The 18,990-nt window shown below is 40.5% G+C and overlaps 1 protein-coding gene across 1 annotated transcript in view; it reads right to left on the bottom strand.

Moving 5' to 3' along the window:
- tmem145 (transmembrane protein 145) overlaps window positions 1-18,929 on the bottom strand; it is a 54,467-nt gene extending 35,538 nt beyond the window's left edge. Inside the window, exon 1 of the mRNA XM_023964041.2 lies at window positions 18,616-18,929. Coding sequence (XP_023819809.2) covers window positions 18,616-18,726 — 111 coding nt within the window. The 5' untranslated portion in view covers window positions 18,727-18,929. The remainder of the gene's footprint in view (window positions 1-18,615) is intronic.
- Window positions 18,930-18,990: the final 61 nt, after the last annotated feature.

Genomic DNA, 18,990 nt, shown 5'->3' with positions numbered 1-18,990 from the left:
TAGCTTTAGGACTGTAGATGAAGAGCAGTATGGCTAAATTGGGAATATTCACACAAGTGATTTGTTACCAAGTGCAATCTTTGGCAAATGAACTAATAAAATAGAGGACTGTCCTGTCATAATCAGACCCATCTACAACTAAAATCTACACCAATATTTAAAAAATATGCAAAGAAGGTTGTATTCAATAAAAAGCTAGTAGATTAAGTGATAAGAAGTATACAATAATTTATAATAATTTCAGATATGATGTTCAGCTTGTTCAAATAAGCTTACATATTTATTATCTTAGGAAAAAAACTGTCTTCAAAACATTTCATGTTTGCTGCATTTTTGACATGGAAGTCAGAGAATAACGTAAACACTGGGTTCTTATAGACAGAAGGGGGAGGAAAAGTAGACACGAGCTGGATAATTAAAGAGGGTTATCTATTTGAATACAACTTATTTTTTTTCCATTTTCATCAAAACGACAAGTTGGACGAGAGTTTAAAAACATCAGGGGATCAATGCATTTGAAAAAAATTATAGTTATCAAAGCTAATTTGCAGTCCCCAGTCCCTGTGTTAAACCCTACTACCACCCCTTAGTATAAAACGCATAGATAATGAAATGTTCCAAACAGGATTAAAGGTTTCAGTGTCCCACATAAACCAACAGCAAACAAACAGACGGGCATGCATTTTTCTGCCAGCATGAGTAGAAAAAATGGAGGTTCAAAGAGAAGCATATGTGTATCTGAGAGGTAAAAAAAGTGAAGAGAAGCTGCAGAGAAGCCAATAAATTAGAGCAGAAAAAGACACAGAGAGGGCAATAAAGAGTTGAAAGAGAGGAAGTCTGAAATTGAGTTCTAACAGCAGTGAACAGTTTTAGAAGCATTACATTAAGAAGTAGAGCAGCAGTAATAAATGAAGTAGGTGGAAGAGAAAAACAAGAAAAAATTACAGAGGAGAGACGAATCGCCAAGAGGTGAAATTTCCACCAAGAATAAACAGAGACGGCAGCAAGGTGATGCTCAGCACATTAAAAGAAGAGGGAAAACTAGAGGAGAAATCCTGTCTGTCCTTAGAAATATTCAGCCTTTAGCTTGGTAGAAGGAGACTACATATTGGTGCTGGTGGTGAGCTCCACTGACTTTATGCAGAGTGAGCCACTGCAGCACGCAGCATGACCAAACAGTCCCCTTGGAGCTCCAGCAGAGAGATAAAAACAGACCACAGTGCTGAATGTGGCACAAAGACCACACCACTTACAGTTTGTGTGGTTTGTGCACACTTTTCTGTCTGCATGACTGAAGAAAATAAGAACATATCAAAGGCTCTGTACCAGGAGCAGAAACCGCTAATCCTGCTGGTTTAAGACAAAAAGTAGATGTGTTATTAGCAAATTCAATGAGAGTGATATTTTATAGATGTCTTCTCATTCATGGTAAAAATATTTAGTCAAATAAAGTTTTAATAAAGTAGTATTCTCTATGCATGGGACATGTTCCATGTTTGGTTAGTTGCATGGAAATTTTTTAGCAAATGTCAATGATTTCATAATTCTATTCATACTGTGGTAAACTGAGCTCCAACAAATCCCAGTGATAAAATCTAGAACCATCTAGTTACTTTGACAATGTAGCTCAAAAGAAAGCAGCCTTCTGTGTCGAAGACAGAACCAGCTTAGTGACAGACGGAGCCACCTATTTATGCTAGATTTTTGTTACAAAGGTGGACTCGGATTTTGGTGAAAAACGTGGAGCCAGCTCCTTGCTGCAGAGTACAGGCAGCTTTTTGTTACAGAGGTGGCAAAGTTATACATTAGTGGAAAAAGCAGAGCTGGCTTTGTGTTACAATTGCCAGTGTCTTATGACAAAAGGTATAAAGAGCAGCAGAGGGAGAGCGTGTTTAAACTGGTGTGATGAGGGCATCAGTTGAGCTTCTCAGTCATGACTGAAAGAACAAGGTCCTGCATACAAGTGGCTAAAATGAACTTCCTCCGTAGGGTGTCTGGGCACTCCGTTAGAGATAGGGTGAGAAGCTCGGTCACCTGTAGAGAATCCGGAGTAGAGCTGCAGCTCCTCCACATCTATAACCCTTGTGCTATCCTAGGCACTTTGTAATTGGGAGTGAGGTCATCTAGACCCCACAAGACAGTGCGGGCTGAGCGTTTTTCTTCAATGATTTGTGATTTTCACTGGTGTCCATGGATTACATGAAATCCTCTCCACCTTTATACACCTTTGTCATGGTAGGGAGAACACGCCAATGGTCATCTTGACCCCATAGGATAGCACAAGGGTTAAGAGATAGTTGAGGTGGATCGGGCATCTGATCCGGACGTCTCCTGCTCGCCTGACTGGGGAAGTGTTCCAGGCATGTCCTACTGAGTGGAGGCCCTGGGGAAGATCCAGGACATGCTGGAGAGACTACGGATGAATCCGAATTGCTTTCCTACCCATATGGCTCCTCCCTATTGCTCCAACAGTAGGGGCATTTGATGCTGTAGTGGTGTCCAAAAGTGTCTTTTAATGGGGGGGTGGGGCGGTAGTTACTTACCTCTGGCTATCCCTCTGCCGGTAAAATGCTCCGTGTCACGCTTGTGGGGCAGGGGAGAAACACATTTCCTCACATGGGTGTGCTCTGAAGTACAGACGTTTATATTAAAATGTACTGCAAGAATGGAGTTTTGGTTTTTGCATGACTTTTTAAAGTTATAAAAATTATGTTATGTATATTCCAAGCGCTGGCAGCTACACTTTAACGTGAATGATTGACGGCTATTGATGACACCATCAAGTGGTAGTAACGTCTGAATCTGAAGACACCATTTACTCGACATCTCTCCGCTTGGAGGGATACATGTAGGGGTGGGGAAACAACTCAGATTCAGCCCACGTCTCTTGGTTGGCCTGGGAACGCCTTGGGGTCCCCCCAGAAGAGCCTGGGCATCTTTGTTTAGACTGCTGCCCCCACGAACCATGGATGGATGGATGGATGGATGGATGGATGGATGGATGGATGGATGGATGGATGGATGGATGGATGGATGGATGGATGGATGGATGGATGGATGGATGGATGGATGGATGGATGGATGGATGGATGGATGGATGGATGGATGGATGGATGGATGGATGGATGGATGGATGGATGGATGGATGGATGGATGGATGGATGGATGGATACTGCTACTAAAGCCAGCATAAAGTTCAAATCTTCTCCAGCTTGTGAAACTGAGCTCTTTTTAAGCAATTAGTGTTTGAGGATTTCAGATTTAACAAGCTGAGCAAAAGATATTTATAAGCTTGTCCAATACCAGAAAAATACAGCAGGAGGCTCCATGATGTTCTCCTGATTATAAATGAGAAATCTGCAGAAGTTGTTGGAAATTAGGAAACACAGAATGGCCATAAAATAGTGAAGACGTTTTAATTAGATGCCAAAAGCTTTTACCAGTATTAATGTTAGACTGACCCCACTTGTTTCATTTTCTGAACATTTTCTGGTTTATTATGCGACTAATAGAACTGAAAAGATCAACCACAGCGAAGAGTTGTGCATTTGTGCACAGATCCAAGCCAGCAGCTCAGTAACAAATTCAATTATTATTGGCCGACTTTTTGCAGAAACAACCTGAACTTGGTACCGTGCTGTATAATGATGTGCCACTTTGCAGCTTCTTTCCTGTTACTGTTCTGATAAAGTATCAGAGCCATTCAAGCACCGGGAGGCAGACTGAAGTTGTACAGTTTCTTTTTCAGGGGGAAAAAAAAAAACAAATAAACTAACTTCGAGGAAATAATTTCTTTGAAATGTGGTCTGAAAAGCTATAAAAGCAGGAGGTATTCTGTTTCTCTACTGACACAAACTGGTAATAACACCCTTTTTCCTTTGCCTCCTACCCACTTTGAGGACTGCGGGCTCTCTGAAGAAGGTGCAGACACATGCCAGTGGAAAAAAAGGAAAAATGTGATAAGATATGCATCACACCTTTCTTTTTCTCTGTAGAAAGGAATTTTCACATAGAGACAACTATCCAGCGCAAGAGGTACATGAAACCTGATTAAGTGATGTAAAATACCAAGATACTCTTTGATTTAACTGTCCCTATTTATTATTACAAGTTGTCGATGTATGTTATTTAAAAATAAAAGCCTTTAAAATTCATAAAATTTGGTGTAACAAGCAAATATTTAATTAAAGAAACTGTAGATAGCACCAAGTTTATATTTAGGAACTGAAAACCATTATAGCCATAGTTGCTTGAAAGATTAACTGATATAGATTGAGATTTGCATTATGTACAAATCTGAAATGTATATATTTTAGGTTTTCTACTGTTTTTTTGCACCTTAAAAAAATGAAAGCACTTCAGTAAGTGCTGATTCAGTAATCTGGTGTTATTACAAAAAAAAGGAATGAAACACATTTTAATACAAGAAACATGAAATCAAATGCTTTCTTAAATTTTTTTAAAAAACATGTATTAAAAGTTTCCTTTGAATCATTTTTTCAATTTTCAGGTTCTGCACAGGACAGTAAAATACAGTTTGACATTAACAGGGATGGGCAACTCCAGACCTCCAGGGCCGGTGTGTCTGCCTGATTCCCAGATTTCCATGCCTTGCTCAGGGCTGGTGAACTGGATCAGGTACGACCAGCCAATTGGGACATGACAGAGGGATGGTATGTTGGGAAAACAAGCAGGTATGCAGCCCACTGTGTCCACCCCTTGACTTACCCATGTTTTCAAGTCACCAAGGTAATCCCAACATCTATATCTATCTTTCTTCTATTATTAGCACATTTGACATTCCAGCAGGCGATTGCAGGTTGAGTTGGTGTTTGTTGAAGATGTAGTGGCTGTCAAGCAAGCTGAATTTATCAAACTTTGTTAGCAACCATGGGAGCATGTACCGCTTTAAAAAGCTACATCAAGATGTGGCATCTGCTGGCTAATTTGGCAGATATTCTCTTTAAACTGTCTGCAGATCAAGCTTGCTGTACAATAAAGATGCAGACCTACTGTTGTTTGATTTGTATGCAAGTGTGCAGCAGTTAGAACAAAGTTTCTCCAACGATTTGTGCTACACACCTAATGCCAGCTGAGGAAATCACAGAAATAAGAGTAAATTCAGGCTTTGAACCAGAATAGTTCCCAGTTTTATCTAAATATACAGTTACGCCTGCTCTTCTTATACCACATAGATTTTTTAATTCAAAGGCACCTCTAACAAAAATGATAGCCTTGTTGCACATATTTTGACTTAATTCCCATTGCTTGTGGTCAAGAAACTGGTGACCATAAAAGATCCACTCTGATGAAAATAGTCTTTTTAATATGTTCTTGTAGCATTTTTCTGATGATGGAAGACACATAATTAAGAAGATCAAACTCAAACTTTAATTTCTAAGAATTTTTCAATTCAAATTGTTGTGAATCAGGAGCAGACAAAAAAAATGCAGTTGAAAAAGATTGCATTTGTGACATTGAAAACACCCTGGCCGGGCCACAAACTCACAAGAAGGGGCCAGGGATGCTCTGTGCCAACCTTCCTGCCCACAACTCAGAGGTGGATTTGAATGACCAGCTTGCTGGTCTGTAGAAATAATGTCCTAGAAAATGACACAGGATTTTTGATTTTGGCTAAAAACGGCATAATTATAGTTGAAAGACCACTGGGACCGCTTTTAAAATAGATCCAAAGGTGACCAGAGTGGGACTTACAGCTACCACCCTGACTGTTTTCCAGTTATCCCAGTTGATCTGATGGTGAAGCTAATGAGTATAAGAACAGCAGGGTGGTAGGTCTCCTCTGGTTAACTTAAGGCCCTTTATTGGTTTCTTCCATTTCATCCAGTTAGTTGTCCCCCCCACGTGGATCTTGAATACCGGTATGCAGGATCCAGATGACACGTTTGGTCATACTGCGTGCTGCAGTGGCTCACTCTGCACTTAAAATACCAATAAAATGTGTTGGTCACTGCAAAAGGCCATCATTGTTACAGAGTTACAACAATAAAAAAAACAGTGCAATACTTAGGGCAATAATGGACTATATATGACTTTTGAATGATTTAGAGGCATTTGGAAGATTAAAGCGAAGTCATTTTAAGCTTTCCTGGTTTGTTGTATTCTTGCATATCCTATGTAGTGCCATAAGAGAAAACAATGATTGAAAATGGCCAATTAGAAAAATAAAAAGTAAAGAAATTACCCTTTTTTGCCAACTTCTGAATAGAATTGTAGTTTTTTTACATTTAGTAAAACTATTGGTGTAGTTTGAGGATTTCGATTGTATTGCTTGTGAAGTCTGATGGCATGTCTGTGGATGCATGAATATCATTTGGTAGTTGGGAGCAGGAGGAACAGACTGTTGCCGGGTTGTGTTGTCAGTACCCACTGAGGCCTTATGAGAAAACTTACTTGGCTGATACCTCTGATTACGTGCGAGCCTCTGCACTCTAAACAGTCATATTGAGCTGCAGCCTTGTCTTCAGCAGTTTTTACTGATTCTTTGAGCCTTTTCATCTTCAGGGAGTAAAGTAGGAGCAGCAGAGAAATATAGTTTAATAGACAAGAAAATGGATAAGCGGAATTTGTAGCTTCCAGGAAGCATTATGCAAGTCTAACCTGTGGAGTTTTCTACGCTGGTGCATCTTCAACCAAGCTTAAAAAAGATCAATAAGGCTTTTCATACATCTGATTAATCAAATTTGATACAGTAGTAATGTAATTAGGTTCATATGACTTCAGTATCTGGCTCTGGACTTCAGCATTTCAGTATAGAGGTGGGGTCCTTTGTAAAAGAATTTACCTTTTTCTCAGATCTGAAAAATGCTGAAGGGACGAAGCTCCAAAAATGTCAAGAGGAATACCACCTATGACTGTAGCACCATTATGATAACGAGGAAGCAGCACAGCAGATTTCAGCACTATCGGTGTGCATTAGTACGATCAGCATTTGTTTCTGTGCACATTAAGCAGCTTGTTAGTGCAGATGGAAAGCTCACCTGGACACAAATGAACTATGATTCTCCTGAAAACAAGGATCTCCTGTGAACCATTTGGCTAATGAAGTTCACTACCAGTAAAGCAAAAATGCCAAGTGATCTATACACTCTGATATTAAGAAGAGGAAAAAGAACAAAGTCAATAGATGGAAAAAGTTGGTAAAGTCCAAAAAAAAGAAACACTAGAAAAAGGCAGATGTGCAGACAAAAAAATCATGACTACTTTAATGTGAATAATTCGAGGATGATCCTTCAACTATTTCTTTCAAGTCACTTTAGTTAGGGCAATTTTGCCCTTTCCCTCCAAAAAAGCTGCTGTTCCAACTATGAGGCATTGCATAGTCAATTTTGTCTACAATCAAATCCAGATGTAAAGTTTTTCAGGATTGGTGTGATTTTTTAACGATGGATTTATATATAAAAATGTCAACGTATGGTTACAAAGCTAGCACCCACATATTCTTTAAAATCTCACTCCAATCATTATTTGATCTGTTTTAAAAGTGGTCTTTAATTAGGATTATGCCGTTTTCAGCCAAAACAAAAATTAAAAAAAACCTGTCGTTTTCCAGGACATAGGTTCTGCAGAGCTGCAGTAGTTCATTAGAAATTCGCCTCAGAGTTGTGACCAGAGCAGCCCCACCCCCATCCCCTCCCTACTTCGGAGCAGAGCTTGTGGCCTGGCCAGCATATTTTCAACTCCATAAATATGCTCTTTTCTAAACACCATTTTTTCGTCTGCTACTAATTCACAATGACTTCATAAAGAAATACTCAGAAATGCTATCTTGAGCTTCATTTTCTTAAAAGAATGTGCTCCATCCTCAGCAAAATGCTACACGAACATGTTAAAAACAGCAAAAACACTATTTTAATCTGACTAGAGCTGTAACATACTTCTCTTCTTAAAATCTAATCCAGTAACAGAAAAGGAAACGTGCTATTGAGTTTTGTTAGCCCGAGATGACACAATTGCTTTGTCCACAAACACCCGACCACAGAGTAAAAAGCCCAAATTTGTCATCTGGTGCCCTTTGTATCCGACCTTAAGAAACAGCCTTGGTATGCCTGGATCGCATATGCTTTAATGCATATTTATACGTGGGCCTGGTGTATTTACTTAATCAAAACAAGGAATCTTCTGATCCAGAACATCAGCAGTAGCAGCACAGAGATGACTGGGAAACAAGCAGGATGGTAGATCTCAATAACAAGGTTGAAAAGACTTGCACATTTGGGAAGATAAAACCGGTTTACCAGCTGAGGCGGAGCCATGATGTCTAAAGTTAACAAAAAAAGCTCAATTTTACAACAGCACAAAAAAAACACTGCGGATTTCTTTCTCCTCAGAGAGCCAGACTTCCTCTTCAATAAAATAGACATTAAAGTTGGTTGCTATGAACTTTTGATCCCTGACCAGCAAACACAGCTCCCCATGCACCATTATAGTGTAATTACCTCTGCTCAGCGTTCTAACTACATAAACAAGCACAGTAATTTCTGCCCTGAGAAATAAAAGTGCAACAGGAGCAGAGCAGCGTAGCCAACAAAGCTGCCTTCATATATCACAGCAAACAAAACCGCAGCTATAATTCAGCCACCGCTACCCAGCGTCAGCTGCTGGAGTCTGGGGTTATAATATACACTAAAAGTCTGGGCCAAAGGCCCACCTCTGTGCTCAGTCCCGGGTTGTAACCATAGAACCATGGAACCAGGGAACCGCGGGGAAGCACTGACCCACACATGAGCAAACCAGGGTGGTCAAGGTGGAGATGGAGGAGCTGAGGAGGGTATAATTTAGCGCCCTGAGGACTGTGAAAGGCCTCACAAACACCCTTCACACTCAAAAAAACATGATCAGAAACAAGTCTGCATTTCGTTATACACACTATAACACCCAGCACCCCCTCACCCCCCCCCCCCCCCCCCCCCAGCTCTCTAACCCATTAGTGCCATAGAAACTACAACATACCTTTGTTTGCAGCTGCCATAGAAACGTCACAGTAAAAGCCTTTATTCACGCATGAAACCACTTTTATGTTGTTCTGCTTTCATGCACTTGTGCTTTGGATTTCAGCAGCAGCACACAGATCCAAACAATGATGCTGATAATTTGACTCCTATGCTTGAAGTTCAGACTGCGAACACCAAAGGGGCAAACACAGACAGTTGTGCAGTTTATGCATCAATTTGATGATCTAACTGGAGTTTCAAAGCATGAATACATAAAAAAAAAAAAAGCTGGAGTCCTTTAATGACTCGGGTGTACATACAGTAAAATGCTTTGGTGAACGCATAGCTGGGAAATATTTCAATAAATTAGATACTTCATGAAACAGTACGACGACATGAATTCAGTCTGTGGATTGTTTGATTTTTAAGCCACAGGGTTGAAAAGCTGCCAGTTTATCCTTGGCGCTTCTCTGAGGATTCCAACAACATCTGGGAGCCTGGCTTCCTCTCTGCTTTTCTTAGCTTTAGCGGGGTCAGGCGGTCAGGCGCTGATGTCAGGTGATAAGGCAGAGCTTGCAATTGGCATTCCTCCTTGTCCCAGAAGGTGTTAGACGGGGTTGAGGTCAGCTTGTGTACAAAGCAGGTAAGTATTTCTGCGACACAGTCAAACAGACGCTTTCTTTTGGACCAAACTTTGTGACTCGTATGATGCATTGCAGAAACAGAGAAGGCCATTAGTCCGGCTGGAGGTAAAAACAAACAACAAAAAAGAATAAAAAAGACAGGAGATTTTTCATTTGTTTAATCCTAATCAAATAGCCGCTTTATGGTTCTCATATTTTTAAACTAAAATTCTGCATGATTTAAAATGCAATCCAAGATGTGATAAAACATTTTTGGAAATTTAAAAACGTTTTACAGGATGAAAAAAAACCAACTCTTTTTAATGGTATTGAGTCTTTTCTGTCTACTGAAACCGAGGATCCCTGATAATACATTTCATGTGTCATTTGGTCTCATTGTTCTCGCCAACACATAACCAGATGGGAAACACTATAGAGTAATCAAGTGGTCATTCCTGCTTTTTTGCTCGTTTCTTTTCGTTCATTTGCTTAATGCAGTACAGAGGACAGATGTAGAACAGAGAACCTATGAAGGCTTTTCATTTTTCACACAAATGTATGAAATATTTGCAGACTTTTCCTTTGTCTTTGGTGATTAATGCAAAACGTTTCAAAAGTTTATTATTGAAGGCACCATATTTTGCCTTCTAGCAACAGAATTTTTTGCCTGAATGTTGCCATAGCAGATTTCCCCATTGCCGAAGGCTCTAATGGAAACGCACATCATGAAAGACCCTGGCTTTTGATCTTACTGACAACAATCTAGATGGCTTCATCAAACTTTGGTGAAATGGTTCTACTGTGCAAACATTGCAAATAATAATAAAGAAAAAAAGACATTAACACAACAAAATGGTAATGACTTGGGGTAAAAATGAAGTCTATCATAAGAGTATGGATAGCTTTTATTCAGTTGTGCAGCTGGTATCCAAAATTATAAACCATCTGCTGCAGAGAACCACCCGAATGAATCTCCATCTAGAGAACTGTAGGACATGTTTGCTTACAAAGTTGCGCAATGAATGACTTATCGTGGTTCAAGGTTCAGAGCCAACGAGTAACTATTCTTTATTGGAGTGAAATAACTGGCAAAAGAAGAGAATCACTGCTAATTTAGCTGCTCTAATGTTTGTGATAAAAATCTCATTTAGCATGATTCAAAACCACAAAAAGAAATTTGTAATTTCTGTTCATTATGAGTGGCAAAAATATGCTACATCTAATGCTACATTCACACAGCCCTCGGCAACACACGTTCAAGCAACAACTCCCAATCAATGGTTTATGTAAGCATGCGTACATGTGTCAGGCTTCCACATTCAAAAGGCTTGCGTTCACACGGCATTACGCACATTTTTAAGATTGTTTTCGCACAAATTGCACATCCATTGAATGTGCATTGAAAGTTAAACCAGGCTGAATTTTGACCAATCAGGAACTCGGATTTGGTAGTGACTTTTCATTTACAGATGAGCCGACCGTTTGAAAATTAATCATGGAGCAGAAATTAAAAGTTGCGGTTTGTGCCCTGCTGGACTCCTATAACACCAAGTCTTTCATAAATCAGAATAGTGCTGTGAAAGAAAACGCCTGGAGCAAGAGTCACCAGATTCGCTTTGAGATTTCATACCTAGCCTCTTCCAACTGTAGGTGTTGGACATGCGCTGGTATCAGGTAGCAACAGTCCAGTTTAAACACTATATGCTAAACACATTCTTGAACACGCGTGTTGGTTCTTGACCGATACGTCTGCTGCAGGGTTTTGGGTTTTTCAACCCAGAGACAGGAGCGGACGCATCCTGAGGGAAGCACCGGTGTGTCTAGCAGTTACCTTGAGGCTCGTGGGGCTACCTTAAGGGACATAATGAAACTGGAATATGCTATTGTTGTGTGTGGTTACTGTTTTGTGAAGTATTTGAAAGAATGATATAAATTACATGCACTTATGATGTACAGGTGATTCTGTGGTACGGTGTCCTTACGCCGCACTCTAGTCATTAATGCGGCTTGTGAACTGGACCCTTACTGACCGTGCTATACAGAGAGGGCAAGCACAGCGCAAACAACGGGGGGCGCAAGGAGTGTGCATTCATCCCTTGGGCAGTGCGCAGGATTTGGAAGGGTTAAAAAAAAAGAAATCCACACAACACACCTTACTTTGCTTACTTCACCCTTATGTGTTGTTTAGGTGTTCTCTATGATCTTTCGGCCACAGCATGACCATAGGAAAAAAAAAAATGAGCATGAACATTTTCATTCTGCGGGCTCACAAAACAATCTATGACCTTGATATTTTATGCTGGTCACCTGTGTACAGGTTTGCCCATTTTTGCCCATATCTACCCATAAGGGCAGCTATGACTAAGGCTTTACTGGTTAGACACTTGCAGGAAGAGCCAATTTAGGCAATATATCAGAAAGATTTGTTAATTTTGAAGGCTAAACTTGATGAAGCCACAACGGGCTTGTTCAGCATCTGATAGCTGTAAGCATAATTTGAAGCAGGGGTTAAGCAATTTCACTGCTGTCTCCCACCAACAGAAATAGCCACTAGTTAGCTTAGTGTCGCCCTGCGAGTCTCTGAACCACAGGAGAGCAGCAACAGTGGATGAAGTGTCTACCTTAATCTGCTTTTAGTTCTCCTGTTTCCTCAAGGCTACTGCATTGTAATGCAGAGTCACTCAGCCACCTCCCAGAGTGTGAGTGGTTGCACACGCGCGTGTGTGTTTGTACACCCCATTAATCAAGAGCTATGCCTTGATGCAGTATCTGGTCAATTCAGCACCTCACACACGCTCTCTTCTGCTTTCATTCCTCACATTTTCTGCTTTTTTATCTATGAGGTTTTTCTGTCATTTTCTCTGTCTCCCAAGATCCATGTTTCCTTGCTAAGCCTCATTAACAATTAATTACCAATCAGCTAGTCAAGTCACCCCTGGACCGCTGGGCTTTTCAATGATTCATTAGTCAGGGTTACACACTGCTGCAGTGCATAAACACCCGCTCACACGGGCACACTCAAACTCTGTCCTTTTCTGCCTGTTTGGAGGCGACGCTATTGTGCACACACAGATTTTGCAGACCCGCAAACACACATACATACACAAAACACATTAAAGCGAGCTTATGGAGACACACACACAAACACTTCCCTTCATGCGCGCACCAACCTGCCTGCTGAACACACACATACACCTCCATGACACCTGTGTCTAATCAGAATGTCCTCATTAAAAAGAGATAAAGAAAATCTGATTGAGTTGTGCTATCTGTAACAAGTTCTCAAAATGTTCTTCAAAGTCAAATCCAAAGACATTTCTGTGACCTTCAAAGTTCTGCCTGGTGAAACGAAGGTCCAATTCATCAAATTACTGTTTTACAACAGAAGTAGGTGAAAGCAGGTCCATAAATTAAGAAACCATCAGGAAAACAAGTCATCTCACGTTCACTTCCATCTAAAATAGCCAAACTTACAAAGGAGAACAAATAAAGACTGGTTGCAAATACCTGTAAAATTTGTGGATATATTCATGCCCCTAAAGCTATTTTTGCACTACTTTCGACAACACACGTTCAAGCGACCTCTTTCAATTAAAAGTCTATGTAAAAGTGCATTAATGCGCGTTCCAAGCTTCTATATTCAAAACTCTCGCGTTCAAGAGTTGCTATGCAAGTTTCTATGACCACTTTTATGTTTTATGTACAAAACACGCGGCCATTGAAGGAAAGTTAAACCAGGTCGAATTTGGACCAATCAGAGACTCTGATTTGGCAGTGGCATATGGATGGCGTCCCTTTTGGTTCACGGAAGTGCCAACTGTTTGAAAAAAATGAGAATAGAGCTGCGAAAGGAAGCGCCTAAAGCAAGATTTGTGAGATTTGCTTCCAGATTTAGCACCAAGCCTCTTCCAGCTGTAGGTACGCTAGTAAACAGTAGCAAAAGAAAAAGAAGAAGTCTGAACACTACCTGTCCAGTGTGAACACTGTGGGCTAAACACACGTTCAAGAACGCATGTTTTGCATGTAACATGCCAAGTAAGAACGAAGAATAATAATTGCAGACTGCTTATTTGTTCTTCTATGGAGGCAACCTCCTTTGACAGATGACCCGTTTACTTCTTGGAACTCAAACAGCTTTTGTGGGAGAGTTCCAGCAACTGCCAAGGTCGTTTGTCCGCTTATTTACATATTTTCGTAAATGCCAGCTTTTAATGAAAACATGACCATCCACAAAGTTTAAACTGGAGAAAGCATTCCAGTCACTTCATGGTGTGATTCCAAAAAAAAAAGGGACTTTACAATCTTCATTCCTCAGACTAAACTTTTAACTGCACAAAAAGTATCCCTAAAGTACAGGAGGCAGGAAAATCAACCATGTTCAATTTTGCGAGACTCGAGTCAATTTAGCAAAAAGTCAATCATAAAAATACGTTGGCACAATAGCAAATCTACTCTTCAAACCAACTTAATCCTTAAAAGACATGCATACTAGATCTGTCTGATTTAACAGCTGCTGTCTAAGTCATTACCTTTGTAGTTCACCAATAACTGATCAAATCACAATTGACAAAGACACTGCCAATGCGTTTTACTTTTACAGTAGTATATTTCCAAAGCACATTCTCATAACCTCAGTTTCCTTTTCGGCTCCTGGCTTTCCACGGCCTCATTCGGCTTCTGTTGAGTTCATTTCGTAGCTGACAGGATGTGCCCACTGTGAGCTGAATTTTAGAGAGTTCTAGTGCACAGCAGTGTGTTTTCTCACTACTGACATGTTTGTTGAGAAGTGCTTTAATTTTGGTGGCCATTTTGGAACCACCATGACATAACAAATTCAGATTAGACGTTATCATACACTTCAATGTCTTCTAACATTTTACATTTATTTAAATGAGCATTTTGAGCCATTTCATTACCACTTACAATGCAGTCGAAAAAACATGATAACATGCCACATCTATTGGTATGATTCTTTAATATGAATATTTAAATTAAAATAAGTTGAATTTCTACATATTTTGAAGAAACTACATATTTTGCAACTCCTAAATTGTAAAGAACTTAGGAGTTTTTTTTCCCCACATACAAGGAAAGTATTTGTATTAATTTGTAAATTAATGTCTTGATCAGGAGTCTCCTGCTGCTGGACATCAGAGGACGGAGAAGATTTGCTCACTTTCTAAATTGTCCCAGCTGATTTCCAAACAGCGTCCTTCCTCTGCCCTTAAATCCTGCACACCACTGTCCCCTCAAAGGGGACATTTTATCTGCTTGTACAAACGGCATGAGCCACTTAAGCTAATTACTTTCATAGTCTGGCCCTAAGAAAGCCATTGACTGGTCTTCCGCACCAGTGGCTTCAGATAAATATGCTTGTATCTTGCAGAACTCCCACAGATGGCCCACACTTCCCAACAGTTGGTCTCTGCACGGCCACATCTGCAGACACCGAGACGGTCAAAGGTCAAGGAGCTGAAGTCAACTTACCAGTGTGTCTGCATCTAGGAAAGGAGGAGATGCAGAACAAGCAGCTGACCTTGCAGCAGAGAACCCAAACTAGATCTAATGAGGTGTGAAACTATATGAATGCACACCGCTGCAATGAGAGAATTCAGAGAATGTTTGGGGTTTTTCATTTTGCAAAGTTTTCGATCCAATGCATTACCCTGGTTGCCCCCGTGACATTGAATACCGTTACGCACTGCTTTGTGCCACCTCTTTGCAAATACATTTTTATACATTAAAGGGGTTTTTTGGGACCAGAAGCAGCTCAAAATGTGGAACAATCTGAGGTGCATTCAAGTTCTCGACCTGCGGTTAAACTATTTCCCGTCATCGTTTGTGATTCTTTTTGAAGACAAAATATTGCATGGCATGAGAGCAGCTTGATGATGAAACAAAGCTGCTAAAACAAACACGGTTCTTCAGTCACAGTAGAATCGGGTCTTTTCAAATATGACTTATTTGATTTTCTGCTTTGTCTACTATAAAACAACATTGACCGGCAATTTCTTCACCTTTGCTCCTGCTAACTTTGAAGGGGTTCAGCTTTAGATGAACATGTGTTAACTGCAAGAGTTATCTTCTTGCAGTTCATGTCTCTTTAGTGGAAAACCAAAAATGATAAAACCACTGCAGGGGGAGAACAACACACACTAAACGCTCTTATAGATTTTGTACAAAAGTATCGACTTTTATTTTGGCAAATTAAAGATGGTTAATAACCCTCTGCCACTGCCTGCACATAAGATCATGATAAAACTTTACTCAAACAAAAAAAGTTTGAAATTCAATTTTCTTTCAGAAAAATCTAACTAACCACCTTCTCTAATAAACAGAGCAGATCCATCAGTTTTTTGTTACATCTGCAACACAAACCAAAATAAAGCCATTATTTCCTTAGATCAATAGTGATCCAAAGACAAATGTTCATCAACAGATTGAATCAGGATTTTAATTTACAGGTTAACCTAACCACTTAAATTTCAGAAAGATGTAATAATAATGTATTTCACAGATACATTTGTATTAGTTGTAAGCATACAAACCCTTGAGGGACTATCAAGGTCAGTCTTTTGAACAATTACCAACAAAATATATTCATTTATTTAACAAACAAACTTTTACAGTTACTGGAAAACCTTGATCTATTATGATCTTTTTTAATTATGACAATTTGTTTTGCCTCAGTTTCAGTGCAGTTTGAGTGGAGTTCAACTTTATCTGTATGCTATACCAGCTGGAACAACCTGCTATTTATTCCAGATTTTTGGATAAGGTAATGGCTGCACTTCTAGCCAGGATTTGCAGCCTCCGTCTCTTGTGCACTGAGAGAGACTCTTGGAAATTGCCCAATGCTACCATTTGCTGCATGGCCATTGAGCAGCTCCAGTGGAGCAGGTGCAGATTCAGTGCAGCATTCAAGGACATCCAAACAGTTGTGAGGGATGGATGAATGCCTCGTTTAATTTATCAATCCAGAGCCTCTGCATTATCTCAAGATTTTAAAATGCTGACCGCAACCTTACAGTCCAACTCCAATTTCTATTAACTGAAGTCAGGAGGTCAGAGGATGCGAGTTCAGCAACGCGGCATTCCTGCTTTAACCATACCCCCTTTCTTACACTTTGGTTTAAGAAACATTTTTTTAAAGACATTTTTGTTTTTGTTGGTATTTGCATTTTTACAAAGTGTGCTTTGGCACATGTGTTATGAGCTTAGAAAATTAAAGCTGGATTTGGCTAATCGCCTCCTTTTGAAGCAGCCGGTCTGTAAAAGCCACAGTGTTGCGCTCCTCTCTGATGCTCCATAATGGACACTAACACTTTTGCACAACCATAAAAACATGAATTTGGACTGAAAAGAACTCAGAAATTCTTAAAGCCCATTATTATCACGCGTGACTGCATTAAACCCAAATTTCAGACACTTGCTTATACAAAAGCAGAAAATCACAAGCATATGTCAGTGGGATGCTTATTCTACCATAGAATGTTGTATACTTCTATAGCACTTTTCTACCTTCCCTCAAGTGCCAAAGCGCTTCACTGTCACATTCCCATGCACCCACACATTCACACAGTGATTGCGCAATGTAAGGGGGTGAGTGTCTTGCCCAAGGACACCAACCACATGGCAGGAATCCTGCCTGCGATCTTCTGATCGGTGGCCAACCGCTCTACCTCTGCACCACAGCCAGCCCATAGAGATATAGAAGTCCAGGACAAAAAAACATGGCTGCAAGAAAAACACTACGTTTTCTGAGATGACATGAGGAACTTCTCATATATATTAAAATATTGTTATATTTTCAGCGTTTATGTTGTGTTTTATATTAACTGAAAAACTGACAAGACTGACAAAAGAGATCTCAAAAAAAACAACATGCAGACGGATTTTTCCATCAGAACCAGATTATGAAAACTGCGTTAAACTATAAAATGAATGAACTCAGTAGGGTGGGATTATATAAGATCGCTTCTTCCCACTCCTACTGAAACAATAAATCAAGCCTTACATGACTTTAGTTAATGATCACTATTTTTAATTATGCAAATGTGACTTAACTGTTTCTTTATTTTTTTCTTGTTTTTTTTTTCATATATGCATTTCATAATTTCTGTAATGAGTTTGATAAATCTGTGTGAATTATTTTTTGTTTTTACTACAATGTTTGAAATCAATAAATACTGAAAGATAAAGGATGAATTTCTCCTAAATGGAATAATAAGACTTTTTTTTCAAGGCAAAACAGCTCTGTCTTGTGTTTTTTCTATAATGAAGATTATTATTAGATAATTCTTTCAAAAAACTGTCATATATGTAAAAGTATCACTAAATGGCATTTTTAATACACATTTTTACTCTAGACGCAAAAACATGGATTAATCTTCATTTGACATCTGATAAAAAAAAACTTATAAACTGATGAGGGGGGAAAGGATCAACAGTGACCTTTATGACTTCACCCACGCCAAAATGGTCGGCAGCCACTGGAGGTTTGTGTTCAACTTGATCCACAAATGAGAAACGGAAGGATCCGTCTGAACTGTCAGATCTCCCAGGATCTTGGTGGCGATCCGCGTTAAATTAGATCCCAAACCCAGAGCTGGTCTCCGAGCGTCCAGCCCCCCCCCCCAAAAAAACAAACAAACCTGCAGCTGCGCGCCCGCGGACAGATGACGCGCACCTGTGACAGCTCATTAAATCAATTAACAGGGAGAGCCCGAGAATTCGATCAAATCATGTCAACCTCCCGCGTTAAAGGAGACGGATCAGCACCCTGGGTTGATGCCGGGACAGCGATGGACCCACGGCTTGTCACAATTATATATGGGTGAAACATGCGCCACGCTTGAGACGCACACGCGCGGCGGAAAACGGTTAGTGGGTGTCACAGAAACAGCGATGCGCATCTGAGAGACAAGTTGACGGCGGAGCTCCGAGACACCTGGATGCGCAGTCAGACAGGTCGGTCCGTCAGTCCGCCGGGAGGGTTGTTGAGGGGAGGGGGGTGCTGGTAGTAGAAGCAGACTCACCTCTTTGGTGTTCACCACGCCTCTGACATATTTCCCGAACACGGAATCCACGCAGAGGAGGCTGGACAGCGCGGCCACGCACAGGAGTCTCTCCCCGACCCTCAACTCCATCTTCCTCCTTCCCCGGCTGCCGTTCGTCTGCTCTCTCCGCTCCCCTAAAGCCTGTACCCGCGCGGGAGCGCGCACGGAGGAGCAGCGCAAGTGCGCTGGAAAGGGAGAGAGAGAGGAGGCGCGTTCACGAGGGCCCCCTTGGAGCTTGTGGCCCTCCAGCTGTTGAAGCTGGATGAAGATGATGCAGTGTAGACGGTGGCCGATCCGCTTAGTTATTTGCACAATGCGACACATTCACATTTGTATTCAAATGTATCGAAATGT

This window comes from Oryzias latipes, chromosome 16, assembly GCF_053564925.1.
Source record: "Oryzias latipes strain Hd-rR chromosome 16, Olatipes_Hd-rR_3.1".
Lineage (NCBI taxonomy): Eukaryota > Metazoa > Chordata > Actinopteri > Beloniformes > Adrianichthyidae > Oryzias > Oryzias latipes.
This window is presented reverse-complemented; position numbering and strand designations above follow the sequence as displayed.